This window comes from Thalassophryne amazonica, chromosome 10 (assembly GCF_902500255.1).
Source record: "Thalassophryne amazonica chromosome 10, fThaAma1.1, whole genome shotgun sequence".
NCBI classification, from domain to species: domain Eukaryota; kingdom Metazoa; phylum Chordata; class Actinopteri; order Batrachoidiformes; family Batrachoididae; genus Thalassophryne; species Thalassophryne amazonica.
Window position 1 is genome coordinate 77,727,474 of NC_047112.1, and position 25,619 is coordinate 77,753,092.

A 25,619-nucleotide genomic window follows, 5' to 3' on the forward strand; every position below is an offset into this window, starting at 1 on the left:
CTTATGTGGTATAAAAACAAAACAAAACAAAAAACAGCCGGTACCTGTGGGACCACATCACGCCAGTTATGTGGTATAAAAAACAAAACAAAACAAAAAACAGCCGGTACCTGTGGGACCACTTCGCACCGCTTATGTGGAATAAATAAAAAATAAAACCAGCCAGTACCTGTGGAACCATATCGCGCCGCTTATGTGGTATAAATAAAAAATAAAAACCAGGCGGTACCTGTGGGACCACATCGCGTCGCTTATGTGGTTTAAATAAAAAAACAAAAAACAGCCAGTACCTGTGGGACCACATCACTCCACTTATGTGGTATAAAAAACAAAACAAAATAAAACAAAAAAACAGCCGGTACCTGTGGGACCACATCGTACCCCTTATGTGGCATAAATAAAAAAAAAAAAAACAGCCGGTACCTGTGGGACCACACTGTGCCACTTATGTGGAATAAAAAATAAAAAAAAAACAGCCGGGTGCTGTGGGACCACATCGCACCACTTAAGTGGAATAAATAAAAAAAAATAAATAAAAACCAGCTGGTACTTGTAGGATCACATTGCGCCACTTATGTGGAATAAATAAAAAAATAAAAACCAGCCGGTACCTGTGGGACCACATCACGCTGCTTATGTGGTATAAATAAAAAAATAAAAACCAGCCGGTACCTGTGGGACCACATCACGCCACTTATGTGGTATAAAAAACAAAACAAAACAAAAAACAGCTGGTACCTGTGAGACCACATCACTCCACTTATGTGGTATAAAAACAAAACAAAACAAAAAACAGCCGGTACCTGTGGGACCACATCACGCCAGTTATGTGGTATAAAAAACAAATCAAAACAAAACAAAAAACAGCCGGTACCTGTGGGACTACTTCGCACCACTTATGTGGAATAAATAAAAAAATAAAACCAGGCGGTACCTGTGGGACCACATCGTGTCGCTTATGTGGTTTAAATAAAAAAACAAAAAACAGCCAGTACCTGTGGGACCACATCACTCCACTTATGTGGTATAAAAAACAAAACAAAACAAAACAAAAAAACAGCCGGTACCTGTGGGACCACATCGCACCACTTATGTGGAATAAATAAAAAAATAAAAACCAGCCAGTACCTGTGGGACCACATCGCACCCCTTATGCGGCATAAAAAAAAAAAAAACAGCCAGTACCTGTGGGACCACATCGCACCCCTTATGTGGCATAAAAAAATAAAAAACAGCCGGTACCTGTGGGACCACATTGCGCCGCTTATGTGGAATTAAAAAAAAACAAAACAGCCGGGTGATGTGGGACAACATCACTCCACTTATGTGGTATAAAAAACAAAACAAATCAGAACAAAAAAAACGGTACCTGTGGGACCACATCACTCCACTTATGTGGAATAAAAAAACAAAACAAAACAAAACAAAAAACAGCCGGTACCTGTGGGACCACATCACACCAGTTATGTGGTATAAAAAACAAAACAAAACAAAACAAAAAACAGCCGGTACCTGTGGGACCACTTCGCACCGCTTATGTGGAATAAAAAAAAAAAAATAAAAACCAGCCAGTACCCGTGGGACCACATCACACCGCTTATGTGGAATGAATACAAAAATAAAAACCAGCCGGTACCTGTGGGACCACTTCGCACCGCTTATGTGAAATAAAAAAATAAAAATAAAAACCAGCCAGTACCCGTGGGACCATATTGTGCCGCTTCTGTGGCATAAAAAAAATAAAATAAAAACCAGCCGTTACCTGTGGGACCATATCGCGCTGCTTATGTGAAATTAAAAAAAAGAAAGAAAAAAAAAAAAGCCAGTATCTGTGGGACCACATCGCTCTGCTTATGTGAAATAAATAAAATAAATAAAACCAGCCAGTACCTGTGGGACCACATCGTGCGGCTTATGTGGTATAAATTAAAAAAAAAAAAACAGCCAGTACCTGTGGGACCACATCGCACCCCTTATGTGGCAAAAAAAAACAAAAAAAAAACAGCCGGTACCCATGGGACCACATCGCACCCCTTATGTGGCATTAAAAAACAACAACAAAAAACAGCCGGTAGCTGTGGGACCACATTGCGCCTCTTATGTGGAATAAAAAAAAAAACCAGCCGGTACTTGTAGGATCACATTGCGCCACTTATGTGGTATAAAAAACAAAACAAAACAAAAAACAGCTGGTACCTGTGGGACCACATCACTCCACTTATGTGGTATAAAAACAAAACAAAACAAAAAACAGCCGGTACCTGTGGGACCACATCACGCCAGTTATGTGGTATAAAAAACAAAACAAAACAAAAAACAGCCGGTACCTGTGGGACCACTTTGCACCGCTTATGTGGAATAAATAAAAAATAAAACCAGCCAGTACCTGTGGAACCATATCGCGCCGCTTATGTGGTATAAATAAAAAATAAAAACCAGGCGGTACCTGTGGGACCACATCGCGTCGCTTATGTGGACTAAATAAAAATAAAAAAACAGCCGGTACCTGTGGGACCACATCACACCACTTATGTGGTATAAAAAACAAAACAAAACAAAACAAAAAACAGCCAGTACCTGTGGGACCACATCACTCCACTTATGTGGTATAAAAAACAAAACAAAACAAAAAAACAGCCGGTACCTGTGGGACCACATCGCACCGCTTATGTGGAATAAATAAAAAAATAAAAACCAGCCAGTACCTGTGGAACCATATCACGCTGCTTATGTGGCATAAATACAAAATAAAAACCAGCCGGTACCTGTGGGACCACATCGCCCCGCTTATGTGGAAAAAAAAAACAAAAAAAAAACAGCCGGTACCTGTGGGACCACATCACGCCACTTATGTGGTATAAAAAACAAAACAGAACAAAAAACAGCCGGTACCTGTGGGACCACTTCGCACTGCTTATGTGGAATAAAAAAAAAAATAAAAACCAGCCAGTACCTGTGGAACCATATCGCGCCGCTTATGTGGTATAAATAAAAAATAAAAACCAGCCGGTACCTGTGGGACCACATCATGCCGCTTATGTGGTATCAATAAAAAATAAAAAACCAGCCGGTACCTGTGAAAAAAAAAGAAAAAACACACACCACCCGGAACACGAACTCGTGCTTTTCAAAACCTCTGATTCCAAGTCAGAGACTTTACCACTAAGCTACAGAGCTGTTCTTTCCAAACTGCAGGAAGCTGCCTCATATCAAGAAGGACATGGTAGTATTACAAAAACAATTAAAATCCCACACCATATAAAAACACTGCATTTACCAAGCGAGCAACACAAATATGATCCGTCTGTTCGTCTGGTGATGACCCATGGTCACAGACATACAATCATGAAATCACATGAATGAGAAGCAGTGTGCTCTGATCATGTCCACATCTACTGGTCCAGTCGGCCGTGCGCGTGTTCTGCCTGACGCGTGCCTTGTGGACGGCGCGCCACAGCAGACACCGCATCATGTGGAAAAGAGCTCATGTGGGTGACGTGACTGTCAGATCGCCCGCTGCGTGTTCTGATTTCACAGTCCGTTTCAACCTGGGAGCTGTCAGTGTCCGCTCCATGCGCATGCTTACTTGCTGCAGCTTGTCACCACCACGGCGATATATTTTTTATTTATGTCCATGTAAATACAGCAATCAGACACATGCGCCTCACAGTGGACAGTTGTTAGTCCATAACTGTCCAAACACAGTAGGTGTTGTGTAGCTGGACTGTCCAGAATGACAGATCACCACAGCTGCTTCTGTGGGAAGCCACACTTCCTGTGAGTGGAGTGCACACACCCACGTGTCAGTGTGTGTTTGTTTGCAAAGTCACACTCGTGGGGAACTTAGAAAAATTTCTCAGCAGTACAACAGTGATTGTCTGCAGTCTTTTGTCATGCCAAGAGTGCGACTGGCCACACATTTTCTAAGTGCCATGCCAGCAGAGTTTGGTGTTCGTGCGTGTCACCTGGAATTTGGCCGGCACCTGCCGTGAGAAGGTGCCATGGGTTCGCAAAGTGCACACTGTCTTTGAGGCAACAGGTGTACCAGGTGTTGACGACAGGGACACGATTTGCACGATTCCTGCATCATACGCACTAAGTGTGCACTTCGTCTAAACTTCGCACTATGTGTGAAGGGGCCCTTGCTGTCATTCACATACTTTGGTTGTTGTTGGCGGGACAAAGCGCCATGTCCTGGGTTTCACACTGACAAATGCACCTGGAGCAGACAAACATGGAGGAAATCTTTAAAAACACTGAATTTATTGGCATTGTTATGTTTGGAGCTTTGTGATGATGGACGTCTTTAAAAATGCTGCATTTCTTCAGTAATTTCCATGATACGGAATTAAAGTATTTCCCAGATGTTGTTTCCTAAAACAAGAACATCTTCTTCTTGTCAGGCTGTGATGATGAATCCAACGGAAACAATGTAACAGGTCAGATTAAGACTTTATACTTACTCAGTGTGTGAATAGTTTTAATATTTTAAACAGTCGAACTGTATGTATGATCACGTGAGGACCGGAGCTTTAGCTTTAGCTGCTGGCTAGCATTTGGGCCATTATTTTAGTCTGTGAGGCTGAAAGCAGCACAGCGGCGTGTTTTTTAAAAATACATGAACACACTGCTTTGCTTTAAATACATAAGTCTATTTCAGATGATCAGCGTGGCCTCGCTTCCTCTTAAAAGGCTTTATTTTCCCCAGTGTCGCACCACAGAACACTGTATTGTCTTCTATTTGGCTCCATTCTTATCTCAACCCACAAGGACAATAAACTGATAGACGTACACATGGACCAAAGCATGCTCCCGCCTCTCCTCTTACCACTCTCTGCCCCTCCTTCCCTGCGGCAGGCCTTGTCCCCACTCAAGCTGGTCTGGTGGCGCGACTTACAGTTGCAGCGGCCTTCACCCACTTTGCCTCAATTTGGATGACGGACTGCTTCAAGTTTAGTGCACGTCGGACAGCATTCTCAGAGCAGTCTAAATAGTCGGGCCCATTCGTGTGGCTGCTTCGAATGTTTTGCTCATGTTCAAAACAGTCTTGGCAGAGTTAAGGTGGAACAACCATCATATGGTAGCCGCTAAAGGTGGCTCCAAAATGTGTTAGATTGCACCTGTGCATGCTCCCAGATCTGACCTTGTAACACTCAGCAACCGTAGGGCATGTGGCGGCATTTATGGCTCAATCTGTTCACCAAGCGAAAGAGGAGCACATCCTTCCAATATTTTACATGTCAGCAGCAAAACTTTAAAGTCTACCCTAACATGGATAGGAAGCCAGTGAAAAGAGGCCAGGAGTGGAGCAAGACAGTCTCACCAGGAACGTAGAAACTTGGCCCTTCATTCCCCTGCAAAGATATCGGCATCGCCAAATACCTCTGTCCAGGGACCTCATGACTCCACACACTCGTCCCAAGTCCCTCTCAATCTCAAAGTCAGAGGACCCAGATACATGTACGTCACTGCCAGGATAAGTGAATGTCTCTATAAGTTCAGCTATTTCACCACATAGATACACTTCTGAAGGCTAAATCGAGAAAGTCGTTAAAAACCTGAATCTTAGTCTTGATCCAGGACAATCTCAAACCCAGTTCAATTTCAATTTATTTTAATTTATATAGCACCAAATCACAACAAAGCTGCCTCAAGGCGCATCACACAAGTAAGGTCTAACCTTACCAAACCCCAGAACAAGCACACAGGTGACAGTGGTAAGAAAAAACTCCCTCCAGCAGTTTGAGGAAGAAACTTCAAGCAGACCAAACTCAAAGGGGCGACTCTCTGCTTGGGCCATGCTACCCAGACACTCTGATTCCTCATTCAGCTTCTCAAGTGCTGTAACTGATTCTGCAAAGATCACAGCATTGCCAAGGCAAGGCAGCCTTGGCAATGCCAGTAAACCTTTCCTCACCAACAAAAGCACCCTGGACAACAATGAGGCAAAAATTTATAACAAACAGTAAAATGCTTAAAAAAAAGAAAGCATAGATAAGTGACAAACTAATTGGAGCAAAATAAGTGTCCTTGAAATACTCTCATCATGCAGGCCTGTGGCCCCAGATAGAAAACAACATTATTTGAAGCAGTCTGGTCCTAGACACTCACCGTACTTCTCCATATTCACAGCAAAATCCCGATTATTCCAATGAGTGGTACCGACAATACTAAACTTGTTGTGTGTTGGGGGGGTGTGGCTGGACATTTTGGTGTTCTTTTCTTTTCTTTGCTCTCCAGGTGGTATGAAAACTGGTTTGTCTGTGGAGAAGGTGCTGGCTGAAGAGTCCTTCACCCTCATCAACGTTATGTGCAGCACCTGTGGATGGTGCTCACATGCAACCTTAAAGACTTTCAGCTGAAGCAGATAATTAGATGGCGTTCTGCATTTAAGCCATGTGTGATTCAAGCAGAATTGCCGGGAACTCGACCTTGTGGTGTTCGTTTGTGAGACGCTGAGGACCGCACCTGGGTTTGACATCGTGCCTGTGAAGGAAGAAGGGTGAGGGACACATGCTGTCAGCACACATCAGAGGTGAATAATTGTTTGACTAATTGTTGATAGTAACTTGGTATTTTGTTACGCAGTATATTTGAATTGTGATGAGAATTGTGCAGCTCGCTTCTCACTGCCGTGGCGTGCGGACAACTGATCCTCCACCTGTTGTGAGAAGCTGCTCATTTACATAAAGCTTAAATACAGACCTGAATGTGTTGCTGATAGTGTGTGCCTTTTGAAGGATATTGCTTGTAACTGCTGACTTACCTCACCTCTTCTATCCTTCGCAGAGAGTCGGTTTGTCGTGTCCACCTGGGGGGTGTTTGGCGGTAAAAGTGAGTCCAGAAGCGCCGGGCCTCGATCCTTTTGGGCGCTGGAGAGCGTGCCAGCCTTCACTCCACCAGACTGATGCTGTTTTAGTTTGTACACGTTGTTATGCACCAAAGGGTGGAAGAAATAAATTGTTTTGTTATTGGAACCGCTTTCTGGTTATTTTAGCGCTGGGTTCCGTCAGACGCAGGTCCGCTCCTCAACCCGCGTCGACACATAACAGTAGTTCCCGGCCATTCCATAATGGACCCAGCGGCAGAGGCGGTTCCTTTTGCCGAAAGAGTTCAAGAACACTTGGAGAAAATATGGAAGCAATTACTGCATCTCGCAAACCAAATTAAACCAACAGACGCCCGTGTTATGGAGCTTGCAGCGCAAGCCGTTCCACTTCCTGCTGCTCCAGCTGTGGCACCATCGATACCGGTGCAGATAACTCCGTCTCCCAGAGATTCGGCGTCCGAACTGATTATTTGTCATCCGGAGCCTTATGCGGGAGACGTTGAAGCCTGTGCTTCGTTTTTGATGCAATGTTCTCTGGTGACGTATCTCCAGGTGTTCTGGGACACGCAATATACACACACACAAAAAAAAAAAACTTGTTTGGGCTAATGTTTTGTTTCTTTGAATAGGGGTTATAATTTGTTTGGGGAGTCAGAGGCGTGTCTGGTGGAGTGAACGATAGGCAGTTAGAAGCCCGTCTGGACTCACTTGATCGTTGTTTTTTTATGTGTATTTAGGTATTTTCTGTTTGGGTCTGGGGTCGTTTTGTTGTTTTTTATTTCCCTACTTCCCTAACCCCAACCTCACTTGCCCCAAGACCGTTCGTCTTGTGGGTTGTGGGGTGGTGCAGGTTGGTCACGCTGAGCGTTCTCAGAAGACCTCTGCACCTAGGGCGGCGTTGTTAGGGGCGTTTTTCTTGGTTTGGTTAGGGCCCGGTTCCACTCCAGCCTCGGTGGGCCTTTGTACCGTTCGTCACTGGTGTTGCCGGGGTGTGGTGCAGCGGGGACATACCTCAGTCGGAGGGGTGGGCCGATCTGTTGCCGTTCGCCATTTCGGTAGTTCCACCCCTCCCGAGAGGCTGGGGTATGGTCGAGTTGGGGCACCGGACGTATTTCCGGTTTTCCGCTGCGCCTAGGGGTTGGGGCTGGGTTAGTTTTTCCTGTTCCCTTCCCCGGCTTGATGTTTTGTGCCGTTCGCCAAAATTGAGCCGCCGAGGGGCTCTGGGAGGGACCTGGGGTCTTTCGGGGTGCCGGGGAAGGTAACAGGGTTTAACGGTTGTTTTATTTGCCCCCGGGGTTGTTTAGGGTAGTCCTCCGGGGGTTGGACTTTGATTTTGTTTTGTTTCCTTCCGGGTTCTACCTCCAGGGTTGATGGGACGGTCCTCTGGGGGGGAATTGGTTTGTGGGGCCGACTAGCCAGGTGTGGCCGGGTCTGGGGTTCTGGGGTTGTGGGGAGGGTGCCTCCTGGGGTTTGATGGTACGGTCCTCTGGGGGGCGCCATTTGCTCCATGTGTACCTGGGGACCTTTGTGGGATTCCGGTTCTGGCTATTCCTCCTGGAACCGGCGGCAAAGGCCTTCTGGGGGGTGTTGGGCTCTGCAAGTCGTTCTGGGAGGGTTGTTTGTTATTTTTCTTTTATGCATTTATGTTTGTATTGTGTTTGTGGGGCTGTGTTGGGTTTTTGCATTTGGGAGTTTTCTTTTCTTCCCGGGATTGGATGGGACGGTCCCCTGGGGAGGTTTTGGGTGGGTTTTATGTTTTTTCTTGTATGTTGGATTGTATTAGGGACTGTTTTGGGGTTTTTGTTGATGCCAGCCGGCCTTCCAGCTGCGGTGCCCTGTCCTGCTGTGTGTGGTGGACCTTGGGAGCGTTATTTTGTCTGCTTCCTGACGAGGACCCCGGAGGGATGTGCTATTCTCGGACCTGGTCTGTTCGGTCGCCGGGAGGCTTCCCGTTAAAGGGGGGGTACTGTTGTGTGTTGGGGGGGTGTGGCTGGACATTTGGTGTTCTTTTCTTTTCTTTGCTCTCCAGGTGGTATGAAAACTGATTTGTCTGTGGAGAAGGTGCTGGCTGAAGAGTCCTTCACCCTCATCAACGTTATGTGCAGCACCTGTGGATGGTGCTCACATGCAACCTTAAAGACTTTCAGCTGAAGCAGATAATTAGATGGCGTTCTGCATTTAAGCCATGTGTGATTCAAGCAGAATTGCCGGGAACTCGACCTTGTGGTGTTCGTTTGTGAGACGCTGAGGACCGCGCCTGGGTTTGACATTGTGCCTGTGAAGGAAGAAGGGTGAGGGACACATGCTGTCAGCACACATCAGAGGTGAATAATTGTTTGACTAATTGTTGATAGTAACTTGGTATTTTGTTACGCAGTATATTTGAATTGTGATGAGAATTGTGCAGCTCGCGTCTCACTGCCGTGGCGTGCGGACAACTGATCCTCCACCTGTTGTGAGAAGCTGCTCATTTACATAAAGCTTAAATACAGACCTGAATGTGTTGCTGATAGTGTGTGCCTTTTGAAGGATATTGCTTGTAACTGCTGACTTACCTCACCTCTTCTATCCTTCGCAGAGAGTCGGTTTGTCGTGTCCACCTGGGGGGTGTTTGGCGGTAAAAGTGAGTCCAGAAGCGCCGAGCCTCGATCCTTTTGGGCGCTGGAGAGCGTGCCAGCCTTCACTCCACCAGACTGACGCTGTTTTAGTTTGTACACATTGTTATGCACCAAAGGGTGGAAGAAATAAATTGTTTTGTTATTGGAACCGCTTTCTGGTTATTTTAGCGCTGGGTTCCGTCAGACGCAGGTCCGCTCCTCAACCCGCGTCGACACATAACAAAACTATTGCAACCTCCACCCTCACTCATGTATTTTAACACCTGAACAGAGTTACAGACGTATAAGGAAGGAGCAGTGATGACTGTGGATAATGTGCAGCAGACGCCTGTATGTTGCAAACATTTGGATGAATTCCATCTATTGTTTTAAAAAAATAAAATAAAATCTGCCTACTCCCAAAACATATTAAAACTGTCAATCAAAACAGATTCATGTTGGGCTCAAGCTGTGTTTAGCCAGGAATTCAAGCCGAGCAGGCGGCTTAAATGTTCAATGCCGCAATTAAGAGAGAACAGGTCCCGAGATAAAAACGCACATCCTGGTGCGCCTCAACATATTTAAAAGAGTCATAAAACCCAGCTTCAACAGCTCTGACAGTTAGTGTACCAGATCATTTGTTTTGACACGAATCACTGGGTTCAACATATGCAGATGCAGCAACAACAATGGTAGTACCTCGTTAAAAACATCCATAACTCTTACCCCAGAGAAACTCCTGACAGTCAAACACAGACATGCTTAATAATAGAGTCTCCAGTGGCTATGATTGGAGAAACTGTGCATAATGCAGCATTTATCTGTCACAGCTTCATGATGGAGTGGAACAGAGAAGGATTTTCATACAAGGAGACAGATCAAATTTCAGTTCAGGGCTCCCATATGCCTTTTTGTCACAGATGAATCTTCAAAAGGCTGACTGTTGTTTGGGTTCACCGATAATATCAGTGGATGTGAGCCTTTCACAAACATATTGGTGTTATTTTTGCTGATATAAAAGTTTTAATTTTACTGACTAAACAATACAAAAACACAAACAAAAACACACTTTTGCTTGAAAAGGTGTCATTACGTCCTTAGCTACAGGAGACAGTGGCAAAGCGAACAGCTGCCATTCATTTTGAAACTGAGTGGATGTTATTACAGTGACAAGAGACAAATGGTCACTATGCCTGAGGCAATTTTGTTGTGATTTGGTGCCATATAAATGAAATAAACTGAACTGAATTGCTTAACCTCCAACACACTTAACATACTCTTCTTTTAAAATGACCCCAACACCATTTCTCTTCTTGTCAACACCATGATACAACAACTTGAACCCACTGCCAATGCACCTGGCTGAACTTCCCCTTCCACTTGGTCTCTTGCACACACAAAATGTCTGCCTTTCTCCTTTGCATCATATCAGCCAGCACTCTCCCTTTGCAAGTCATACTGCCAACATTCAAAGTCCCAACTCTCACTTCCACCCTTCTAGTTTTCCTCTTCTCCCTCTGTCTGTGGACATGTTCTCCTTTTCTTCTTCTTCACCCAGCAGTAGCCCAATTTCCACCAGCAATGGCACCGTTGTTAACCCGGGCATCGACAAATCCGGTATGGAAATTCGATTTGTAGTCTGCATGGTTGGGGTGGCTTGTTTTACGCTTTATGCCCTTCCTAACGCAACCCTCATTTATCCAGGCTTGGGAGCGACACTCAGAATGTACTGGCTGCACATCTCATGTGGCACAGTTCTTTATTTGCTATATTATAGTTCATATTTTGCATTTATAGTCATTTTGAATAGTTTATATTTTATTATAAACTGTAAATATTATAAACATTTAATGAGTTAATTAATAATCAAGAAGTTAACTATATAATGTTGCCGATGTGCAGGGGGTGTATTTTGAACAGTTAGGGGTAGGACTCAATAAGCATGTCTGCTTCTTCCTGCTCCTTCTTGAGTATATTTCTTTAATTTTTTTCTGTTAAATTGATACTATATGTTGTTTTTGGAGATTTTGTTTTCATATCTATTTCACATTGTGTCTGTTCAAGATAAAATAAAAATAAAAAAATAAATACAATCTTTTGTTAATCTTGAACAAACTTGGTATACATAGTAGTGACGGCCATCAATGGCACCAATTTTGAAATCAGGGTGAAATTGTCGACCTGTTTAAAAATGTCATCCCATTTTGCAGTGTAGTCCTACTGAGTATAGCTTGAAACATTTGTGATTGTGTTCCATCTGGGTAAAAATTTGAAGCAAAAGTAGCTTTGATGTGGGTCTGACCGAGGACGCAGGTGGGCGCAGCTTTACTTTCATTTGAGCAGGTTGCCAGGTCTACATTTTATAAGACAACCTGATAAGAGGCATGCCAAAGTAAGTGTTATATCCTATTTTTGCACTTTTTCGGGATCGCGATAAAATGTGGTGTTCTAACATTTTTTTTTTATATATATATTTATTTCATTCATTTAAAAGAAAAACAGAAAAGCAAAAAACAAAAGCACCACAATACCAGAATGAAAAGGAGCAGAAAGAAGAACAAGTCTTATGATTTCTGCCCCTTTTAACAATACAATCTTTCAATATACAGCATCATAGTCAACATTATTTAACAGATTGCATTTCTTTAACTTGTCACATACCACTGACCCATTTCATAATTATGACCATTAATTAATAGATTACATCACTGATAGGTTACATTTAAACTTAAGACACTCCAAACATTATTAAGTTTACTTTTTTTTTTTTTTTACTTTCTTGCAGCCCACTGACTTACTTCATAGTTTCATACTTACTTAATACATCTAATTTAATATGTTTTTTAAATAATTTAAGCGACCTTAATTCTTTAATTTCTTTATTAAGATTGTTCCATAATTTGACACCATTTACTGCAATACTCCTTTCCTTTACTTTGGTTCTAAATCTTGTGTTGTGAAAGTGTAGGAACACGGACCCACAACAGGGGGCGCAATGAACGGACAATGGAGAGAGTAAATAACAAGATTTACTACAGAAACCAGCACGAGTAATACAACAAACACAATTTGGGGTCGAATCCGTTGGTGTCGTGTGGGCAGGCTCGAAGGTAGGAGACGTCTGTCTCAGTCGAACCGGAACCACCCAGATCTCCTCTGCCACCGAACCCTGGAAATACTGGAACCGCCAAGTCCCGAATTCCCAGGTGGCCACTGCCTCCGCTCGTCGGATCCGGTACTGCTGGCAGGAGAGAGCAACAACACACAGGAGTGGATGAACGCACCCCGTAACAGAGAGGGGAGAAGCCGCCTCCACCTCTTGGCAAGAATAGCAGGAAGGTGAGTACTTATCCCAAAATGAGGTGTTTAGTAGTCACCAGTCCTGAAAACAAGGTTTTAGTTGATAATGCAATGTGTACCTGCAGAGAATACTACCTTGGTCTTAGGCGATATCTCGGCACTGAGGTGGAGACGCCGTCCTCCTGATATACCTTGGTGCTGAGTAGAACAGCTGTGTCTGGTGATGGGTGACAGCTGTCACCCAGGCTACTCCCATGATGCGGCAGCGCCCTCTGGTGCCTGGAGCCCGCACTCCAGGCAGGGCGCCCTCTGGTGGTGGTGGGCCAGCAGTACCTCCTCTTCAGCGGCCCACACAACAGGACCCCCCCCTCAACGGGCGCCTCCTGGCGCACGACCGGGCTTGTCCGGGTGGCGTCGGTAGAAGTCGGCCAGGAGGGCCGGGTCCAGGATGAAGCCCTTCCTCACCCAGGAGCGCTCCTCGGGGCCGTACCCCTCCCAGTCCACCAGATACTGAAAACCCCGGCCCATCCGACGGACGTCAAGGAGCCGGCGGACAGTCCAAGCCGGTGCTCCGTCGATGATCCGGGCAGGAGGCGGCGCCGGACCCGGGGTGCAGAGGGGTGAGGTGTGAAGAGGCTTGATCCGGGAAACATGGAAGACTGGATGGATCCGCAGTGAGGCCGGAAGCTGGAGCCTCACTGCGGCGGGGTTGATGACCTTGAGGATCTTATAAGGTCCGATGTACCGGTCTTGCAGTTTGGGCGAATCAACCTGTAGGGGAACGTCCTTCGTGGACAACCAGACCTCCTGCCCAGGACGATACTTGGGGGCCGGGGCTCGCCGCCGGTCTGCATGTCTCTTCGCCCTCGTCCGGGCCTGCAACAAGGCAGAGCGAGCGGCCCGCCACACCCGACGGCACTTCCGTAGGTGGGCCTGGACCGAGGGCACACCGACCTCTCCCTCTACCACCGGAAACAAGGGGGGCTGATACCCCAAGCACACCTCAAACGGGGAGAGGCCGGTGGCTGATGACACTTGGCTGTTGTGGGCGTACTCGATCCAGGCCAGGTGGGTACTCCAGGCCGTCGGGTGCGCGGCTGTCACACAGCGAAGTGTCTGCTCCAGTTCTTGATTCGCCCGCTCTGCCTGCCCGTTGGTCTGGGGGTGGTACCCAGACGAGAGGCTGACCGTGGCCCCCAGTTCCCGGCAGAAGCTCCTCCAGACATGTGAGGTGAACTGGGGACCGCGATCGGAGACGATGTCTGATGGTATGCCATGCAGACGGACGACGTGGTGGACCAGGAGGTCCGCTGTCTCCTGGGCCAGTAGGGAGCTTCGGGAGGGCCACGAAGTGGGCCGCCTTGGAGAAACGGTCCACTATCGTGAAGACGACGGTGTTTCCCTGGGACGGCGGGAGACCCGTGACGAAGTCCAGGCCGATGTGGGACCAGGGGCGATGAGGCACGGGCAATGGCTGTAGCTGCCCTGAGGTCTTCCTATGATCGGCCTTGCCCCTGGCGCAGGTGGTACAGGCCTGGACGTAGTCCCGGACGTCGGTCTCCAGGGATGCCCACCAGAAGCGTTGCCGGACGACTGCCACGGTCCTTCGCACCCCTGGGTGACAGGAGAGCTTAGAACCGTGACAGAAGTCCAGGACTGCAGCTCTAGCCTCTGGTGGGACGTATAGTCTGTTTTTTGGTCCGTTTCCGGGGTCCGGGACACGGGTCAGGGCCTCCCGGACGGTCTTCTCTACATCCCAGGTGAGGGCGGCCACGATAGCGGACTCCGGGATGATGGGATCCGGGGGATCCGACGGTTCCGTTTTGACCTCATCTTCGTGCACCCGGGACAATGCATCCGATCTCTGATTCTTGGTCCCGGGACGGTAGGTAATCCGGAAGTCAAAACGGCCAAAGAACAGTGACCAGCGGGCTTGCCTGGGGTTCAGACGCTTGGCGGTTCTGATGTACTCCAGGTTCCGATGGTCAGTGAAAACCGTGAATGGCACGGCTGTTCCCTCCAACAGATGTCTCCACTCTTCGAGGGCCTCTTTCACAGCAAGGAGTTCCCGATTGCCGACGTCATAATTCCGTTCAGCGGGGGTCAACCTGCGAGAAAAATAGGCACACGGGTGAAGGACCTTATCGGTCTTCCCGCTCTGGGAGAGCACCGCTCCTATCCCTGAGTCCGAGGCATCCACTTCAACCACTAACTGGCGGCTAGGATCGGGCTGCACCAGAACTGGTGCAGACGAGAAGCGCCGTTTCAACTCCTTGAACGCGGCCTCGCACCGGTCCGACCAGGTGAAGGGAACTTTTGGAGAGGTCAGGGCTGTCAGGGGGCTAACTACCTGACTGTAGCCCTTAATGAACCTCCTATAAAAATTAGCAAAACCGAGGAACTGTTGCAGCTTCCTACGGCTTGTAGGTTGGGGCCAATCTCTCACCGCCGCAACCTTGGCCGGGTCCGGGGCGACGGAGTTAGAGGAGATGATAAACCCCAGGAAGGACAAAGAAGTGCGGTGGAACTCACACTTCTCGCCCTTCACAAACAGGCGGATCTCCAACAACCGCTGCAGGACCTGACGGACATGCCGGACATGAGTCTCAGGATCCGGGGAAAAGATGAGTATATCGTCTAGATACACGAAGACGAACCGGTGCAGGAAGTCCCGCAGGACATCGTTTACCAATGCTTGGAAGGTCGCGGGAGCGTTAGTGAGACCGAACGGCATGACCAGGTACTCAAAATGGCCCAACGGGGTGTTAAATGCCGTCTTCCATTCGTCTCCCTTCCGGATCCGAACCAAATGATAGGCATTCCTAAGATCAAGTTTGGTGAAGATATTGGCTCCATGCAAGGGGGTGAACACCGAATCCAACAGGGGCAACGGGTATCGATTGCGAACCGTGATTTCGTTCAACCCCCTATAATCAATGCATGGACGAAGCCCGCCATCCTTTTTACCCACAAAAAAGAAACCAGCACCCATCGGAGAGGTGGAATTCCGGATCAACCCGGCAGCTAATGAGTCCCGGATGTAGGTCTCCATTGATTCACGCTCCGGCCGTGAGAGGTTGTACAGCCTACTGGACGGAAACTCACTGCCTGGAACCAAATCAATGGCACAATCGTATGGGCGGTGAGGAGGAAGCGTGAGAGCCAGATCCTTGCTGAACACATCAGCGAGGTCACGGTACTCCGCTGGCACCGCCTTCAGATTGGGCGGGACTCGGACCTCCTCCTTAGCTTGGGAGCCGGGAGGAACCGAGGAACCTAGACACTCCCGATGGCAGGTTTCGCTCCACTGAACCACCACCCCGGACGGCCAATCAATCCGGGGATTGTGCTTTAGCATCCATGGAAACCCTAAAACCACACGGGAGGTGGCCTGAGTCACGAAGAACTCGATCACCTCCCGGTGGTTACCTGACACCACCAGAGTTACTGGAGGTGTCTTATGTGTGATTGGTGGGAGTAGGGAGCCATCTAGCGCCCGAACCTGCACAGGCGAGGTAAGAGCCACCAGAGGGAGCCCTCTCTCCCTGGCCCATCTACTGTCAAGCAGATTCCCCTCAGAGCCCGTGTCCACCAGTGCTGGGGCCTTCAGGGTTGAATCCTCATAAAGGATCGTGACTGGGAGTCGTGTAGCAATGTGGGTGTGTCCCACGTGAATGTTTTGGCCCACCCCTGGCCCAGTCTCTAGGGGCGGGCGTTGGAGTTTAACCGCTCGGGGCAGTCGTTTGCCATGTGCTCACTCGAGCCACAAACATAACAAGCTCCGTGGGCCCGCCTCCTTTGTGCTCCAGGTGCCCTAAATGTTGCCCTGCTCGTGTCCATAGCCTCGTCAGCAGGGGGAGCCATAGGCGCACGGAGCGCAGGAACAGAGGAGCGTGGGGAGGGCGGAGCTCGATCGGACCCGGAAGGGAGAGGGACGACGCGTGCTTGGCCACGCCCTTCGCCTCGTTCCCGACGGCGTTCTTCTAACCGGTTGTCGAGTCGTATGACTAGATCGATGAGCCCATCTAAATCCCGCGGTTCGTCCTTAGCCACCAGGTGCTCTTTTAGGACCAGAGACAGTCCGTTTACAAAGGCAGCGCGGAGGGCAGTGCTATTCCAGCCGGATCTCGCCGCCGCGATGCGGAAGGCGACTGCATAGGCAGCTGCGCTCCGACGTCCCTGTCGTATGGACAGTAGTGCGGTTGAAGCGGACTCTCCTCTGTTGGGATGATCGAACACCGTTCTGAGCTCCCGTACAAACCCATCGTATGAATGAAGGAGCCGTGAGTTCTGCTCCCAGAGCGCTGTAGCCCAAGCGCGTGCCTCCCCGCGAAGCAGATTTATCACATAAGCTACTTTGCTAGCATCAGTCGCGTACATCACGGGACGCTGAGCGAAGACGAGCGAACACTGCATAAGAAAGTCCGCGCACGTCTCCACACAGCCTCCGTACGGTTCTGGAGGGCTTATGTATGCTTCTGGGGACGGAGGGAGGGACCGTTGAACGACCAGTGGAACGTTACTTTCGCACGCAGGGTCCTCGGGAGGGAGAGCCGCAGCGGCGCCCGAAGGGCGCGCCTCCACTTGTGCGGCGAGAGCCTCCACCCTGCGGTTTAGGAGAACGTGCTGCTCGGTCATTAAATCGATCCGAGAGGTGAAAGCGGTGAGGATCCGCTGCAACTCACCGATTACCCCTCCCGAAGCCTCCGCCGCGCCTTGGTCTTCCATTGGCCGTTCAACAGCCGGTTGACGCCCCTCGGGATCCATGACGCTGGCCGAGATATCCTGTTGTGAAAGTGTAGGAACACGGACCCACAACAGGGGGCGCAATGAACGGACAATGGAGAGAGTAAATAACAAGATTTACTACAGAAACCAGCACGAGTAATACAACAAACACAATTTGGGGTCGAATCCGTTGGTGTCGTGTGGGCAGGCTCGAAGGTAGGAGACGTCTGTCTCAGTCGAACCGGAACCACCCAGATCTCCTCTGCCACCGAACCCTGGAAATACTGGAACCGCCAAGTCCCGAATTCCCAGGTGGCCACTGCCTCCGCTCGTCGGATCCGGTACTGCTGGCAGGAGAGAGCAACAACACACAGGAGTGGATGAACGCACCCCGTAACAGAGAGGGGAGAAGCCGCCTCCACCTCTTGGCAAGAATAGCAGGAAGGTGAGTACTTATCCCAAAATGAGGTGTTTAGTAGTCACCAGTCCTGAAAACAAGGTTTTAGTTGATAATGCAATGTGTACCTGCAGAGAATACTACCTTGGTCTTAGGCGATATCTCGGCACTGAGGTGGAGACGCCGTCCTCCTGATATACCTTGGTGCTGAGTAGAACAGCTGTGTCTGGTGATGGGTGACAGCTGTCACCCAGGCTACTCCCATGATGCGGCAGCGCCCTCTGGTGCCTGGAGCCCGCACTCCAGGCAGGGCGCCCTCTGGTGGTGGTGGGCCAGCAGTACCTCCTCTTCAGCGGCCCACACAACATCTTGTTTTTTTAAAGACTTCTATTCCTTTCAATTTATAACTACTTACTCTTTTTTCAAACATATTTTGAATGTTTGTTGGTAAAGTATTTTTATTAACTTGGTACATCGTTTGTAATATTTTCAAATCGACTAAATCATGAAATTTAAGTACCCTATACTTAATAAACAATGGATTAGATGGATCTCTAAAACCACTGTTACTAATCACTTTTAAAGCTCTTTTCTGCAAAATAAATAAAGGTTGTATATAGGTTGTATATGTTGATCCCCAGATTTCTACACAGTAAGTTAAATATGGGACAATCAATGAATTGTACAATGTTAATAAACCATAACTATTTAATGAATATTTTACTTTATGCAAAACAGCAATGGCTTTCGCTATTTTTCCTTTTATGTAATTTATGTGTGACTTCCATGTAAGATCTTCATCAATCATGACTCCTAAAAATTTCATTTCTTTTACCCTTTGTATACCCATTCCATCTATTTGTAATGACACATTATTTTTTTTTCGCTCTATCATTAAACAATATGAAATTTGTCTTATTAATATTTAGTGACAATCTGTTTATATCAAACCAATGTTTAACTTTTTCCAACTCTGTATTTATCACTTGTGCTACTTCCTGTATATCTGATCCAGAGTAAAACAGCGTTGTATCATCAGCAAATAAAATGCTGCCAAGCACATTGGATACATTCACAAAATCATTGATATACAAAATAAACAGTTTGGGTCCAAGTACCGATCCTTGTGGTACTCCATAAATAATGTTACACAATTCTGATTTGGTATTATTTATCTGAACAAACTGTTTTCTATTTTCTAAGTAGCTTTTTACCCACTGATGTGCAACACCTCTTATTCCATATTGTTGTAACATGTGAAGCAATCTTGAGTGGTCTATAACATCAAAAGCCTTTTTCAGGTCAATAAAAATACTTACAAAATAATCCTTATTATCTATTGTTGTTGATATTTTCTCTATTAGTTCCATAATTGCCATAGCTGTCGAATGTTTTGTTCTGAATCCATACTGAGCATTATTTAAAATATGATGTTTCTCAATAAATTTATCCAATCTTGTTACAAAAACTTTTTCCATAATTTTAGAAAACTGTGGAAGCAATGATACTGGCCTGTAATTAGAAAAATTATGTTTGTCTCCATTTTTATATATTGGGACTACCTTAGCAATTTTCATTTCATCTGGAAAAAACCCCAGTTGACAGAGACAGATTACAAATATAAGTAAATGGTTCAATAACAATTTCTATTATACTTTTTACAGTCACCATGTCTAAATCTTCATGGTCAGTTGATCTTTTGCTTACACAGTTTTTTACAATATTTCTTATTTCATCTTTTTCCACATTGTCCAGGAAAATACTATTGACCGTATTTACCAATGTACATAATTTATCTTCTATTATTGGTTTATTTCCCACCAGACTTGACCCTACATTTGAAAAATAATTATTAAACCCATTTGCAACTTCTTTTATATCATATATCTCTTTATTTTCTTTAACAAAGTAATTTGGAATAGTTTCTTTCGTTCCATCACTATCAATCACACTTTTTATAATTCCCCATGTTACCCTCATATTATCTTTACTCTTATTTAGTTTTTCACTGTAATAATCTTTTTTTTGTTTCCTAATTATTGTTAATAGTTTATTTTTATATTTTTTGTATTTATGTTCTGATTCCTTTGTTTGCAATTTTAAAAAGCACCTGTATAAACAGTTTTTCTTTGCACAAGCATTTTTTATTCCCTTTGTCAGCCATGGTTTATTTACTCTTTTCTTACTAATTTCAATTAATTTACAATTTTTATTGTATGATTTCATCAAAATTTTCATAAATGAGTTATATGCTACATTAACATCACTGACATAAACTTCTTCCCAGTTTTGATTTTTAAGGTCATATTTTAATGCCTCTAAGGCTTTTACTGACTTATCTCTTTTAAAGTTTATATCAGTTTTTTTGTTGTACCTATTTTTAGATTTAAATATTGAAAAAATTGGTAAATGGTCGCTAATATCTGTCATGAAGATCCCATTCTTGATAATTTCATCTGTTCTGTTTGTAAATATATTATCAATTACCGTTGCACTTTGCGATGTAATTCTGGTTGGTTTTGTTATCAAGGGGAATAACCCCAAACTATACATTGAATTCACAAAATCACTTAATCTTTGGCAGCTGGAGCTTTCTATGTTAATATTAAAGTCCCCACACATAAAAAGCGTTTTGTTTTTAATTTGATGGAATAATTCAATTATTTTATCTGTAAATTTCACAACACAAGAATCTGGTGCTCTGTATACACAATTGATTAAAATATTCTTAGATGTTTCATGTACAAGTTCCACTGTTACAATTTCTATGACATCATTCATAATTGTCATTTCTTCAACAATTGTACACATCAGATCTGTTTTTGTATACAGAGCAATACCACCGCCTTTTTTATATCTTCTGTTTACAAAATACAGCTCATATCCCTCCATTTGAACTTCATCCATGAGATCATCTTTAAGCCAAGATTCAGTGATTGCAACAATACTAAATCTATTTTTAAACTGATTTAAATAATCTTTTATTTGTGACATTTTACAATACAAGCTTCGACTGTTTATATGTATGAGTGACAGGGTATCTTCTGCAATTTTTTCACTATTCAGCTGTTCTACTGTATAATACTCACAACCAATCGTTTTTAAGTCAAATATACTTTCATCAATATTAGTGTCTATGTCATATATTTTATCCTGTGTTTCCATGTTTGATCTGATTTTTTGTTGGTCCAATTACCAACAGATGGTATATTTGATTGTCTATTCAGGTCTGTATTTCGTAAGGTCCTCCATGTTTTTGATTTGTATACCATTTGTTCCTTCTTTCACTCTAATCCACACCCTACAATTCCAGACCCATGTAGCAACAATATGTTTCTGTTTTCTTAGTAGTCTTGCTTCCCTAGCAATATCTGCATTTTTTTTTGTTAGATGCTCATTTATATAGACACTCGTTCCTTTCAAATTCTTTGCCTGTCTTAATAACTCATTTTTATATTTTCTGCTTGTAAATCGTATAACAATGTTAGATAGTTTATTTTTTCTATCTTTAGTTGGAATAGTATAACATTTATGGCAAATGCTGTCAGGCGCATGCCAATTAAAAACCAAACAAAAAACACATGCATGCACGTGCGAACACACACACACGAAAAGCCCAAACTGAATGATCTTAATAATTCATGGAAATGAAGTCCAAAACATATTCAGTGATTTAGGAAATATTCAGTATTCATCCTCTCACTCGTCTAAAAAACTGAAAAAAAAAAGCTGTGAAAATGATGTTCTGTATTCATTTATTATTATTATTATTATAGCTTGTCCATTTACTCATGGTCTCTATCACAAATGGCCATAATTCCTAAATAGTTAACATTATATTTTTGGTAAACCCTTGAATTAAAGCTGAAAGCACATCTTGCTTCCAGTTCAACCCACCTCAGAGAACATCACTGCAATGCAGAGCTTTCTGAGCTGTCAAAACAAGTGGTAGATGGGCTCGTGTGTATGTTGCTCATAATGCGTCTCACTCTTTCAAAGTTGGTTTGAGCAAAGTCTTCAAATTCCTGGAAGAAACAGTCAAGCCAAGGGGAAAGAGAACCAGACTTTGGAGCTTTTGGAAAAGTTTATATTTCCTGCTAATTGGTTTCTGCCAAAAAAAAAAAAGCAAACAAACAAACAACAACAAAAAAAAACTATCCAAGTCATTATGTTTCAGTCAAGCACAAAAATCAGTTTGCACAATATGGGAAGCTCTGAACTACTGAACACCTGGTTTTGTAACCGAATGCAAGTTTCAGTTTTTGTGTTAATCATTTGCTAAGTATTCTCAGTACATTTCATCTATAACTGCCAATTCTATTTGGGCAAAATGAATTAAGTAAGACAACTGTTATGGGTTTGTCACTGGTCAAAAAATAACTGAAATGAGTTAAGCAGTGATCCTTTTACAAAATTCTTCTTACCTGCTTCCACATTCTCATCCTCTTCTTCCTCAATGGGGACAGGATCATCCAATACCACCTGCTCCATTACAATAACCTCCATGACACCAGTCTAGGAGTAACAAAACAACCACAAAACGTCCTTGTAAATTATCCAACTTGTAAACTAAAGCTATGAATATGTGTTATCACATGATAATTTCCATAAAGTTCATTCCTTGAGGCTCAAAGTAACTTATCAGGAATAGCATGATTGTCTGACTGAATAATGACCATTGTCAGCTCCAAAGGCAGACTTTATGAATTGTTTAAATAACAGAACAGAGGACATCAGAAACAAGATATCCCAATGTCCCATATTGAGATCAGAGTACCCTTAAGTTACATTTGATCCTGGGTCCCGTTGGATTGAGATTGAATGTACTTCTTTATAGAATCTGTCAAACTTGGTTACGGAAGCAAAGAGCACGACTTGCTCTTTGTATATCCACAAACATCATGAATTGTTAAAGATGCCAAAATTGGAACACTTTGCCTTCAACATTATCAAGATGCAACTCACCACAGTTACCAGTAATGAGGTGGGCTTCATAGATAATTGGCAAAGCTTCTGGGGAAAACCTGGTCTTGTTAGGAGAGACGGCATCCATCCCACTTTGGATGGAGCAGCTCTCATTTCTAGAAATCTGGCCAATTTTCTTAAATCCTCCAAACCGTGACTGTCCAGGGTTGGAACCAGGAAGCAGAGTTGTAGTCTTACACACCTCTCTGCAGCTTCTCTCCCCCTGTCATCCCCTCATTACCCCATCCCCGTAGAGACGGTGCCTGCTCCCAGACCACCAATAACCAGCAAAAATCTATTTAAGCATAAAAATTCAAAAAGAAAAAATAATATAGCACCTTCAACTGCACCACAGACTAAAACAGTTAAATGTGGTCTATTAAACATTAGGTCTCTCTCTTCTAAGTCCCTGTTAGTAAATGATATAATAATTGATCAACATATTGATTTATTCTGCCTTACAGAAACCTGGTTACAGCAGGATGAATATGTTAGTTTAAATGAGTCAACACCCCCGAGTCACACTAACTGCCAGAATGCTCGTAGCACAGGCCGAGGCAGAGGATTAGCAGCAATCTTCCATTCCAGCTTATTAATTAATCAAAAACCCAGACAGAGCTTTAATTCATTTGAAAGCTTGACTCTTAGTCTTGTCCATCCAAATTGGAAGTCCCAAAAACCAGTTTTATTTGTTGTTATCTATCGTCCTCCTGGTTGTTACTGTGAGTTTCTCTGTGAATTTTCAGACCTTTTGTCTGACTTAGTGCTTAGCTCAGATAAAATAATTATAGTGGGCGATTTTAACATCCACACAGATGCTGAGAATGACAGCCTCAACACTGCATTTAATCTATTATTAGACTCAACTGGCTTTGCTCAAAATGTAAATGAGTCCACCCACCACTTTAATCATATCTTAGATCTTGTTCTGACTTATGGTATGGAAATTGAAGACTTAACAGTATTCCCTGAAAACTCCCTTCTGTCTGATCATTTCTTAATAACATTTACTCTGATGGACTACCCAGCAGTGGGGAATAAGTTTCATTACACTAGAAGTCTTTCAGAAAGCGCTGTAACTAGGTTTAAGGATATGATTCCTTCTTTATGTTCTCTAATGCCATATACCAACACAGTGCAGAGTAGCTACCTAAACTCTGTAAGTGAGATAGAGTATCTCGTCAATAGTTTTACATCCTCATTGAAGACAACTTTGGATGCTGTAGCTCCTCTGAAAAAGAGAGCTTTAAATCAGAAGTGCCTGACTCCGTGGTATAACTCACAAACTCGCAGCTTAAAGCAGATAACCCGCAAGTTGGAGAGGAAATGGCATCTCAATAATTTAGAAGATCTTCACTTAGCCTGGAAAAAGAGTCTGTTGCTCTATAAAAAAAGCCCTCCGTAAAGCTAGGACATCTTACTACTCATCACTAATTGAAGAAAATAAGAACAACCCCAGGTTTCTTTTCAGCACTGTAGCCAGGCTGACAGAGAGTCAGAGCTCTATTGAGCCGAGTATTCCTTTAACTTTAAACTAGTAATGACTTCATGACTTTTTTTGCTAATAAAATTTTAACTATTAGAGAAAAAATTACTCATAACCATCCCAAAGACGTATCGTTATCTTTGGCTGCTTTCAGTGATGCCGGTATTTGGTTAGACTCTTTCTCTAAGATTGTTCTGTCTGAGTTATTTTCATTAGTTACTTCATCCAAACCATCAACATGTCTATTAGACCCCATGCCTACCAGGCTGCTCAAGGAAGCCCTACCATTATTTAATGCTTCGATCTTAAATATGATCAATCTATCTTTATTAGTTGGCTATGTACCACAGGCTTTTAAGGTGGCAGTAATTAAACCATTACTTAAAAAGCCATCACTTGACCCAACTATCTTAGCTAATTATAGGCCAATCTCCAACCTTCCTTTTCTCTCAAACATTCTTGAAAGGGTAGTTGTAATACAGCTAACTGATCATCTGCAGAGGAATGGTCTATTTGAAGAGTTTCAGTCAGGTTTTAGAATTCATCATAGTACAGAAACAGCATTACTGAAGGTTACAAATGATCTTCTTATGGCCTCAGACAGTGGACTCATCTCTGTGCTTGTTCTGTTAGACCTCAGTGCTGCTTTTGATACTGTTGACCATAAAATTTTATTACAGAGATTAGAGCATGCCATAGGTATTAAAGGCACTGCACTGCGGTGGTTTGAATCATATTTATCTAATAGATTACAATTTGTTCATGTAAATGGGGAATCTTCTTCACAGACTAAGGTTAATTATGGAGTTCCACAAGGTTCTGTGCTAAGACCAATTTTATTCACTTTATACATGCTTCCCTTAGGCAGTATTATTAGACAGCATTGCTTAAATTTTCATTGTTACGCAGATGATACCCAGCTTTATCTATCCATGAAGCCAGAGGACACACACCAATTAGCTAAACTGCAGGATTGTCTTACAGACATAAAGACATGGATGACCTCTAATTTCCTGCTTTTAAACTCAGATAAAACTGAAGTTATTGTACTTGGCCCCACAAATCTTAGAAACATGGTGTCTAACCAGATCCTTACTCTGGATGGCATTACCCTGACCTCTAGTAATACTGTGAGAAATCTTGGAGTCATTTTTGATCAGGATATGTCATTCAAAGCGCATATTGAACAAATATGTAGGACTGCTTTTTTGCATTTACGCAATATCTCTAAAATTAGAAAGGTCTTGTCTCAGAGTGATGCTGAAAAACTAATTCATGCATTTATTTCCTCTAGGCTGGACTATTGTAATTCATTAT

General features: G+C 44.2%; 1 protein-coding gene across 1 annotated transcript in view; it reads right to left on the reverse strand.

Annotated features, from left to right (window-relative positions):
- LOC117519560 overlaps positions 1-25,619 on the reverse strand; it is a 103,007-nt gene that overhangs the window by 63,066 nt on the left and 14,322 nt on the right. The window contains exon 5 of the mRNA XM_034180852.1: positions 22,276-22,366. Coding sequence (XP_034036743.1) covers positions 22,276-22,366 — 91 coding nt within the window. The remainder of the gene's footprint in view (positions 1-22,275; positions 22,367-25,619) is intronic.